Source organism: Ctenocephalides felis, unplaced genomic scaffold (assembly GCF_003426905.1).
Source record: "Ctenocephalides felis isolate EL2017-DRISC unplaced genomic scaffold, ASM342690v1 CF-g0.4_SCAFFOLD_01604, whole genome shotgun sequence".
NCBI lineage: Eukaryota > Metazoa > Arthropoda > Insecta > Siphonaptera > Pulicidae > Ctenocephalides > Ctenocephalides felis.
The window spans coordinates 49,252,461-49,264,638 of NW_020537758.1; the positions used below are offsets into that span (position 1 = coordinate 49,252,461).

The following is a 12,178-nucleotide window of genomic DNA, read 5'->3' on the forward strand; positions in this document are numbered from 1 at the left end:
TGTATATTTCTATCGATGTATTAAATATTATTTGTTAATCAATCAACTATAATAATTATATTTTCAATAATATCCTAATAGCTTTACCTTTGATGTGATTTGAAGAGTTAATCAAATTCCCAAATAATAAATTATGTCAATTAATTAGATATTTTATTATCAGACGTTAATTTTACAAATTCCAAAATTTTTATAATATATTTTTGCAAAATATTTCGAATATCAAATATTCAATATCTACTGCTTAAAATAAATTTGGAATAATTTTGGATTGTGGAATACCACGAATTCTTCTGGCTGAGTTTATATTTATATTGAACAGAAACTAATTGATAATATTTACATTATATGATGGATATATATTTATAACGATCTGTCTGGAATTATATGTCTGGATCTTTTATATGAAATAGATCAAATTCTCTCATAAGAGATTCTTTAATTCTGGTCAAATAGACAGTAAAATTGGTATTGTTGGTAAGGGTGTCTACTATTTCTTCCTATTTTTGCCAAAAAATCTGTTACATATTTAACATTTTGAAACATTAATGAAAATTGATTTCGTATTAAACCTTAAAACTTCGTATTAAACATGAAAACATATTAAAACTGTTTACCATCTCTTATAAATCAAAGAATATGATTTTTTACTATCAGTTACGTAATTATTTTAATAATCATCCACAAATACGTTACATACAGCTCAGCTGAATTCCATATGTGAAGTTCACGGTCAGATTTCAAGTTGCACGGTCAGAAAACTTGTAATATGAGTGTTTGATTACAATATACATGTGTTTCTATTAGTGTTTGTGAAAATAAACAGACACTAAACAAACGAATAGTGGGAAAATTTAAAAATATATGTGAAAAACTGTAGTGTTTAAATAAAAAGTGTAAAATGAAACGGAACTCATTCGAACTGACCAACAATGGCAATGGGCAAAAACAAGGAAACGGTAATGATATGGATTTTTATGTAATTGATAATCGGTATTTGCAAGGATCTTTGTAATGGATATATGAATTTTAATGAATTTAAAAAATACTTACAAGGTTAAAGGATAATTTCAAATGAATAATTTTTGATTGTATTTATTTTTGTAATTTATACTATTTTAATATTGCAAATATATTACAATTTTTATTTTTTTATAATTATATAATCTTCAATGAATGCTATTTGTTTAAATGCATTACTAAATTTCATACAAGAAAATTGGTTTCTTACGATTTAACTAATAATTATAGGGAAACATCCAAATTATATAGTCACCGATTAAATAAGAATTATAAGTACCAAATTCTTGGAAGATTTTGCTTGTATTTGTATCTTTGAAAATAATGTACAATGGAATATCAATAGAAGCTTACTATTATATTATTTAAATTATTTCACGTAGATTATCTAATGTGAAGAATGTTTGTACGCAAATATTTTTATAATATATAAATGTATACAAAAAACTTACTAAAATCATATTCGACATGAATATTTCATTCTTTTATAGATTCTGTCTTTTTTAACTTCCCGTAGGGTGGGTAATAGCAAAAAAATCGAAAATGAAAATTTGTATATATTTTCAAGTTTTAGAGGTTTCTGAACATCTTGGCATACCTAAGAAAGAAATGGTATGTGTGTGTATGTGTGCGGATACAAATTTTTGTCAATGATTTTGGGAATACGGATCAACGGATTTGAATAATTCAAAAAACATTCAATTTGTATTGATAAGGAGACGTGCTGATTAGTTTTTGGCAAAGATAGGTCTAGCCAAAATGATGTTCCGATGATATGGGGAAAAAAGGCTAAAAATGATAATACAGTTTTTGAGAGAAGGGAGCGTCTGATTTGAATAATTCAAATAACATGTTGTTTGTATCGACAAAATAAAGTATAGTTTAAATTTTTGCAAAAGCAGGTCCAACTGTTTCAGAGATTGAATGAGAAAAGTGAAAATTAATGCCATTTGGTGGCGAGAAATGGTTATAAGTCATATGCACAACAATATTATCAGATATTTTATAGAGATATAAATAATATGTATAAATTTTGTTTACATTTCTATGGGTTCGGTACCAATGTTTATTCGTTAGACTGGAATGCGGCGCTTACGCGCTTAGATATTTCTTCTCCAAAACAGTCATGCAGCAGCATTGCTTTGAAAAAATGTTCAAAATTTTTAGTGAAATTCAAAGTTTATACTTTACTAAATTTCGAAATATAAAGAAAAATTCAAGCTTTTAAAAAAGTATCAAAAACCTCCTTTTTTCTAAGTTTTCAAAAAATGTGCAAAGATTTTAAAATTTTTAATTATCGGTACGGGAAGTTCCAGCAATTTGCTTTAAAACACGATGTCATGCACCATAGGTTTTTAGATTTGCACCAAATTACTTTGTTTTTTTTTAAATATCTATGCTATTTCAGTAGGTATCACTTAATTAATTTATTTATGCATGTAGAATTTTGCAATATTGACATAGTAAATCAAAATAAATTAACATTATTTTATACATAACTAAATTAAAATATAAATATAATAACAAAGTAATAGGTGTCACTTAATATATTTATTTATGCATGTAGAATTTTGCAATATTAAAATAGTAAATCAAAATAAATTAAATTTTTTCATACATAACCAAGTTAAAATACAAATATAATAACTAAGTTTTTTTAATATTATGAGAATGATATGAGGCTTGATTCATTTTGAGCTTTTCCAAATTATAGAGTCCTGCATCTCATTTTTTGCAACTTATCTCAAAATATCGAAGGCTATTTCTAGTGAAAGAAAAACTTTATTATAATTGTATAACTATTATCTGAATATTATTATATTATGTTATATTAAATTATATTATTATTATATTATAACTATATTAGCCTGAACTAATATCTATTATTATTGATTACGGCTTGCTTATGAATAAATAAATAAATAAATTATTTGATACCTTTAAATATTTTTTTTTATTATTTTTTATCCTAAGTATATTGAGAAAACATTTAAATTTCTTTTATTGACATTTTTCTTTTCTGCTATCGATGCAAGGTGAAATTAGAACAATGATGTTGTTGCATTTTTTGCAATGTTATTGCAGATATCGCTATTTGCAATCACAAATTTTTGCTACTGACCTTGTAATAAAAAATATCATAGATTAAAGTCACGCTATTTTACGAATGTATTAATATGTGACACAATAAGCTAATTTCTTAAGTCGTACTTATATGATAATTGATTTTATATGCCAGAACTTTTAACCGAATTGGGTACTTTTTGTAATGAACGAGACAGATTATATAAAATCGGTCGCTTTAATATAACTAATATTCATCATATTTCATCATAATTTGAAATATACATTTTATAAGTTATCCTATAATATGTGGCATTGCGCAGTTTTACAAATTGTGTAGTTCCGCAAACAAGCAAAAAATCGAGATTTTTTGTCTGATCACAAAATAATAAATACAACAACCTGTCCATCAAACTAAAATTATTATCTTTTGTTTGAGTAGTTTATTTGTCTATGAAGTTTACGTAACTTCTTACCATTAATTGTTTGCAATAGATTGTTATATCTATAACAAACGATTACAAATTAATTATATTTATCAGCACTTCAATTATTGCTTTATAGACTGCGATTAATTTGTAGCACTTTTTGTCGTATTTTGATATTTATTTAATTATAGTATCTCAAAAGGAACTTAAGTTTAACAAGTAGTAATGATTACATGTCTCTTTCATGCTGATGAATTGGCATAATTCTAATTAAATTCGAAAAGAACGATGACAGAGTTATTAAGATAAATAATATATAATATTTTAATTTTCATATTACTTGCTATTTACTGTTTTGATATATAGAGAAAATATCTATCTCAGTCACCTATGTTTTTTAAAATGAGTTTTCCAATAATGCTAGTAAGCTCGAGCTTTTAATACATGTTTTGGTATGGAGTTAAATACATAAATATTTATTTTAATTCATTTTATGAGTAGTTAAAATAAAATGCAGTGCATCTGGGTATATAATATTCTAATTGTTTTATTAAAGTTACTCTGAAGACATACATTTAATGCATGCATAAATATTATTTTATTTTAATTAGAACCTAATTGCTGAAAAATATCACAATATAGATTTGGCGCCGATCGAATATGTTAGTGTCATATATTATAATATTATATAACAAGTTTAGATTACCTCAAATATGCCAGTCAGATTATTCTTATAAACGGAACTCTTAAGGTTTTTTTAATTAACCTAGAACTTAATGATTATGAGCTTTACAAGTTTACATGAAAACTTTCATCATGCTGACATTAAATTTTATATTTATCTTACTAATAGCAAACAAAATTTTTCTCTACGTGACTTGAGCAGCATCTCCATTTTGCATTAATCCAAACACTCAGTGTTAAATCCTGGGTTTTTTATATTCTAAATTAGATTAACAAGCTTGATAAGTATTGTAAATATCAAAAAGATATTGATTTATATATTTCTAATGATTTGATAAAATTATCTTTGTAATCTAATTATTTTTATAACAATATTATCGTAGGTGAAGACTTAAAAAAATCTAATTTATGATATCTATCTTTATCTGATCTTTGATTATAGTATCATTTAATTAACTTGGATTAAATTAACATTTAATCCAAGGATTAATTTAATTAAATTATACCGTGAGAAGATTATACTGGAATAAATTTTAATTATATTGATTTATGAGGTGATATATATTTTTATTGATTTGAGATCAATAAGAATCAAGACGGTTGCAAGAAAATTGCATTTGTTAGTTTTATATGCGCCTGGTGGAAATTCAATACTTCCAGCTTCGTCTCTATTGCAACCATATTTTTATAACACTCTTATATTATTTTATAAATATTATAAATATATTTTAATGTAAAATTTTAGATCATTTTTTCATGACAATCCTATTTTCTAATATTATGTGTCGTTTCTAATATTATCTAATGTTATGACATTCAATTCATTCGGAATTTTCAATTTTGATTAAGTTGTTAATTTACACACAAAATCAAAAAACTGGCTATAAAATGTCACTTACATCTAGTTTCTTTTTAAATATTGCTTACATTTTCTGATCTACTACTATTTTAATAATTAAAAATATATTTTATTGTAAAATTTTACCTCATTTTTGCATGACAATCCTATTTTCTAATTTTATGTGTCAAGTCGCGATCAATTGATTCCAAATTTTCAATTTTGATTAAGTTGTTGATTTACACACAAAATCAAGAAAGTGTCTATAATGTAAAATGTTACTTATATCTAGTTTCTTTTTAAATATTGTTTACATTTTCTGATCTTCTACTATTTTTAATATGTTTAAAATTGAGCTTAATTTAATTATCAGCGTGGACTGCAGTTATTATTATTTAAAAATTTGGTGTAATAAAGCGATTTTTTTTTTAAAACGTTCTAATTATATTTTTCAACCAATTATTATTTATATATTGCTTTTTACCATAATATATACAAATGCAAGTATATATGTGGAAATTGTATATAATTATATTGTTATTTGCATGTGAGAATCCTGCATACTATTATCAGTAGATAATAATTCAAATAGTTTTAAAATCGTTGTTTTGTAACTCGTTAACAATCTCGAATGATATCATATCGCTCTAATCGATATACATAAATTATTTATTAATTTATAGTGCTAACCAAACTAAAAACAAGCTTTCGTAATAATATCTTAAGTTGCAAAAAACTAAATGCGTATTGAGTAGATATTTTGCTTGAAAGTAGTGCTGTGTGACAATTTAATTAAAATAAATTATTTTTTATTAGTACTATTTTTTAATAATATTATAATAATGGTAATAATATAGTTGTGAAATTTTAAGCTGATCCTATGATAATTTTGAATTATGAAAATTATTAAAGATATTTAAATAATGAGTGCTGGTTATCATCAACTAATCATCATCAACTAGTGTACCAACCTTTTTTTCATAATTTTTAAATTTTTGAATTTTTATGTTGGAATTTCCAACAAATTAAACTATGTTTTTAAACTATACAGTGCATGTATAAGAGAAGTATTATAAAAAACACCAAATAAATACAGATGTCATTTTTCAAAAAACGTGGTAAAGCTTTATTATTCAACTTATAATTAGTTAGTAACTGAAAATGAAAAAACTCACAATATTAATGAAAAAAGAAGTAATTTCTGATCTACGAAAAATTTATAAGAAACTTCATGAAATCTTCATGCTATTTAAATTATTTTATTTATATGGATATTTATGAATAGAACTTCAAAATGTTGTAATTATATAATTTGAACTGGCATTACTCAGCATTCTGATTCGGGCCAGTTGTTCTGACTTAAATTTCACAGACAACATAATAATAAAAAAAATAAAATAATAACTAGTGGTGTATGGCATCGTGCCTTAAGGCAAATTGCTGAAACTTTCCGTGCCGTAACGAAATGTTCGAGGAATAATAAATATTTCGAATAGATTATTATAAATACTGTAAAATTGTCTAATATTAATAATTTTTTTCCCAAAAGCAATTATTTTGCCAACACAAGCAGAATTTTTTTAGAATCATTCATATCGGATGCTTAGTTCTCTCAAAAACTAAAATTTTTTGTGAACGAAAAAATGCGGGCATACAAAACACACACACGCACACACTTCCATTTTTTCTGAGGTATGCCAAAGAGGTGGAGAAACGCAAAAATTTAATTTTCGATTTTTAGCCCATTACTATAACTACCCTACGGAAAGTTAATTAAATGATCATATGAAACCTCGAAACTGTTTGTAATGAATAAGTAGTTTTTATATTATTCCTAAATATAAGTTAAGTCCACGTCTTCAGGACGATTGTGACAGGCTTAAATATGGGACCAAAAAACTTACTTTTGACTCTATAAAAGCCATTCGGTCTACATATTGTTTTAATGTAAGGCTGATCGAATGTAATCCGATTCGCTAATTTTATGTTTTCTCGACGTTTCAAGCCATTCTGAATCGAATGAGCAAATGTATGAACAGGTTTTTTGCCGTAAATCGAAGTTTGATGCACCTCGATGTGGATTTTTGTTTGTCAGTTTTGTGCAACAATCGGCCAAGCCGTTTCTTTGTAATTTGAAAAAAGTGTTAAATTTTTCGCCCACATTTAAGCTCATACTACCGAATCGATTTAAAAAAACTGTACGAAAGTTATTATTTGGGAATGATACTGATTAGTTTTAGGTGAAACTCTACCGAGCCGTTTTCTTGTAATTAACTGTTAAAAAAAAATTTAAGCCGATTCTTATGGAACTTTTTTTGCGATATATATCATGGTCTTATACAACTTACTGAATTAAAAATTCATCATAGCTTGAAAAAATGAGTAGTTTTTTTTTGACGTCAGTTTAAGTTAAAATTAGACGATTTACTTCGTATAACGATAGAGCACTTGATCTCAATAAACATACTAAAACTAAACCATTACGGTCCTACGTAAACTGCTTTAATTATAAAAATTATTTATTTTTGAAAATTTGCTTTTAGAGAATAATCCGAGTTAATGTGTTCGTTCGTTTTCAATCATGTGTAATAAATCCGCCCGGAATACTCTTAATCACTCATAAGTTAATTTATTTTTTATTGATTAAGTCGATTTACACATATCGGGAAGTTCATGTAACTTGCCTCAAGGCAAAATTCCAATACCGACTAGTTTACATTGCGAATGTGATACAAGAGAGTTAATTTTGAAGTTATACGAACATCGAATGATCGATCCGATTGAATAACTTGTGGGCAGCCCTAAGTTCATAAATTATATTACAAAATCGATGTTTGCTATTTTAATAAATATACTTTCTATTCTCGACCATCATTAGTTTGTCTCCAGGTTTGTACGCACAAACACACACACCTACGCCCACCTGTTAAAACTTGTATATAGTATTCTTTCTTATAAATATTAGTATTGTTTGTGTTTCGCGCCGGTTAATTTCCGAATCAGTGTTTATATCAATTGGATAATTTTTTTTACCATCATGTGATTTCAGTTATTGTGTGTCGTAAACATAAAAAAGCGTTTATTGATAGCCAAAGATTTGGTAAATTATAGAGTAATGTTGCAATTTTGCTTTGTTATTTTTTGTCGCCTAGCACGTTTTGTAAGAATTTTAATATGAATTATTCTAGATTTTATATATTTTTTAAATCTGATATATTAGAATATTTTTACATCTTTTTTACCTTTATATAAAATAAATTTCATTAATATCGTTTGATATTTTTAATTCAAATATAATTAAATTATGTGGTAATATCGTTTAATTTGGATGAATCAGTATTTTCGCCTCGCTCTTTTGCAGCCAAACTTGCGTTTCATGTTTAAATTATTGCTATATAATATATAACAATATTATATAGTATATATAATATATATAATAATGATGTAGATAGTAGCAATAATTTATATATTCGTGCTAATTTATTTCTTTATATTTTTTTATTTCTTCATTATCAACAAAAAACTCAATTTTCCTGATCTTAAATTATCTTATTATTGTGTTGTGAAAATGTTTTTACTAAGCGTAAAAATAACAAATTTTAATATCCAATATAATTTTTAAGTTTTTAATATAATGTATTGTCTACGTTTCGAAACTATGTTCGTTTCATCCCTAGAATATCTGTTAAGAACGTGTTTCTATTTATGTAATAAGAAATGAATGTATTTTTTCAAGAAATTTAAAATAGTTCTTTTTAATTGATCAAAAATGAAATTAACTGCGGACAATAGGAAAAACAGTTAAAGTATTACACTGAACTTTTTTTATAAAAATATGTTATTATCATAATAAAAATAAAGTATATATATATATATATATATATATATATGTATATATATATATATATATATATATATATATATATATATATATTAGAAATATATACAAAAGTATATTACAGAATATTCTCAGAATAGTTTAATATTTTTTAAAACGATAATAACTTCTTTTCATAAAAAAATGTTTAGCATTATACTTCAGTTGCTTCTCAATTCTCTTGAATGTAAATAACTGTTGTTTTTTGTATTTATCAAATAAAAAAAATCCTATATAAAATATTATATACAATCCTTTCGTTTATTTATAAGATAAAAATCATATTTGTTCATTTTAATATCATAATAAACATAAAATATAGATAACAGAAGCATATATAAAATTGTATTACAAAATATTATTTGAATAGTAATAATATTTTTCAGAACAATTAATACTTTTTTTATAAAATAAAGTTTAGTCTTGTTATACTTTTGTTGCTTCTCTATGATCTTGAATGTAAATAACTCTTTGGTTTTGTATTTATCATATAAAAAATGCTAAATTAATACATACAAACATTTTGTTTATTTATAATATAAAAATCATATTTGTTAATTTTTTAAATATGCCCTAAGAATGAAACCTGCATAGTTTCGAAATATTGATAAAAGCATTTTGTTTTATTTTAATTTTTATTTTAGACAAATCCAAGTTCTATAAACAAATAATATTTTATTAATTTAAGTAATATATTGTACAAAGTTTAATGATTATTATGAATTTTGAATACAAAATGTATCGTGTATACATAGGGAATATAGTACACAAATATAAGTAACTATGTATTAAAAATGCAATATCAAATTTATTTGCTTATTTAGGATATATTACATTGAAAGATGAAAACTATTCTTCATTTATATATGAAGGTTGATTTGTATGCTTAGGCACATATGATTTTCGCATACTAGGGATCAAAATAAAATACTTTGCTGAAGAAACCATACATCTAAAATGAATTCTGATGTCCAGTGCATGGACCCAAAAATAAGGGATAAAATTTGAAAAATTTTATTTTGACCCATTTATAGTGCCCCAATCGGGTCCAAATGTATGACCGACCCTCACTTATTTTGAAAGGCCGAATTACCCATGCCCGTAGTTTAGCCCCTGAGACTTCCTTAAGTGATTTTTCAAAATTTTACCTTTATCTGTGAGTCAATATATATTATTGTATATTAAATCATCATATTACGGATATTGTAACAGTTGTAATAATTATTGAAATTAAAAAAAAAACTGTGAGTCAATGCACGGGACATTAGAATTATTATAGAAGTATGGTTTTTTCAGTGGAGTATCTTATTTTGAACCCTTGTATCCGAAAACCATATGTGCCTAAGTGATCATAAAATAGACCCGCCCTAATATGTATATATATATATATATATATATATATATATATATATATCTCCAAAAAATTTTCGAAACAAACGAAATTGCTATATATAATATTTGTTCAGTATCATAAATTTGATTTTTTTTTAAAAAATCAATACATTTTTATAATGACTTATGAAGAAAATTTCAAATTTAATGCACATCGATTTAATTAAGTTCCTGTAATTTTCTATCACGATTTGACTTAGGGTAGGGCGGGGCTAGTTGAGCAAATTTTTACTTAAACGGATGTAGCACCTCAATGAAAAGTCTCAATAAATTGCTATATGGCTTAATGGATTTGTTGTTTATCGCTTAACAAAAGTGTTAATACTATTTTTTGGTAATAAGTCAAATTTAAAAGCTACAGCTGTTTAAATGCAAAAAGTCAAGTATGCTCAATGTACCCCATAGGTGAGGCAAGTTGAGCACTAAGAAAGTATAATGAAATCACAGATTCAATGTCGATTAGTGATGAAATAAAATAAGTTTTTAATAACCAGTTCTATATTTATAATCTTTATTGACAGAGAAACAAAACTTATAGTAATTTGCTTTGAATAATTAACGAAAAGTAGAATCAACAGAACAATATCGTATCTTAGTAATTATTTTAGCATTATATTCAGTATTTTTGTTCAAAATCATTATTTCTTTATATTATTACTCATAGACTTAGCTTAAATCTTAAAAATAATAATCAATTTCTGGAAGTTAATGATAATTGTCTTAGTGACAGAACAAGTTTAGCAACTATGCTCAACTAACCCCAACTCGGAATTTCAAAATAAAAGTGAGTTTATAAAAAAACCGTGAGAATTATAGCCAGAATCTCTGTGCATATTAAAAGTACTATGATTATATTGAAGAATAACATTTACCTGATTAAAAATAAATAACATTTGACTAAACCAGACGAAAACTCGTGATGAATTACGTTTTTACTTTTTGGTCTCAAAATAAACAAAACGCCGGTGAGCCTCACTCATTTGTCCAGCGGCCACTAGCGATCGCGGGATGTTTATTTATCCCAAACCTCTATCTTTCCGCCATATAATGCCTAAACGGACGGTGAATAGTTTTCGAGATATTTCGATTGCTCAACTTGCCCCTATGCTCAACTAGCCCCGCTCTACCCTATTGAATTTGACCAAAACAAAACAGTTTACCTACACCGTGTTAGTATTTCGTCTCCTCTATTTCTACCTTCATGACCAAGTGCGGCTGCACCAGCTCTTTGGCTATCATTTTCAATGTATTTTTTATCGATATGTGATAATTCTCATTATGTGATCTGTCATGCGTGATAAGACAGTCAATCTGATGTCACAATTTATCGAAACCAGCAGAAGTACGAACGGCAGATTTCATTACAAACTAAAATGTTTGGGGTTTAGTGCGAGCGCGATTGCCAGCGGCTCGATATCGCTGGAAAAACTTTATTATCGATGTGATTTATCAATGGTTTCGTGAGAATATTCTATTTGCTTTGACGAAAACAAAAAACTGATTAGTTTATTAAATAAATAGTATATGTTAATATTTGCTGATTGGCGATGACGGCAGAGAAAGCGGACTTTTCCGACAGTCTTCTGAGTCGTAAGTTTTTTTTAACAATTTAATAAACAAGACTGGTGCTTGTTTTGATGTGTGCCTGATAAAATAATCGATTTTTCATTATCATAGACTGGGATTACTTAGTCTGCGTTTAATTTTGATCTTACAAACCATATATTGTAAATGCCATCCCAACGTTTTTTTTTTAATTATGAACACAAGTACAACACTTAATGCAAGTGGGAAAACGTGACAAATTTAGACAAATTACTTAATATTATGAATGACTGTTTAATCGTAAACGATAATTATATACGTCTTAAAATT

The 12,178-nt window shown here is 25.8% G+C and overlaps 1 protein-coding gene across 3 annotated transcripts in view; it reads left to right on the forward strand.

Annotated features, from left to right (window-relative positions):
- Positions 1 to 12,178, forward strand: part of LOC113372190 (sodium-independent sulfate anion transporter-like) — a 34,006-nt gene that overhangs the window by 7,261 nt on the left and 14,567 nt on the right. Inside the window, exon 2 of one of the 3 annotated variants that reach the window (XM_026612514.1) lies at positions 808 to 959. In XM_026612514.1, the coding sequence (XP_026468299.1) occupies positions 902 to 959 (58 nt within the window). In that variant the 5' untranslated portion in view covers positions 808 to 901. Of the gene's footprint in view, positions 1 to 702; positions 960 to 11,449; positions 11,894 to 12,178 lie in introns of those variants that run through there. The other 2 variants (XM_026612512.1, XM_026612515.1) reach the window with 2 other exon arrangements.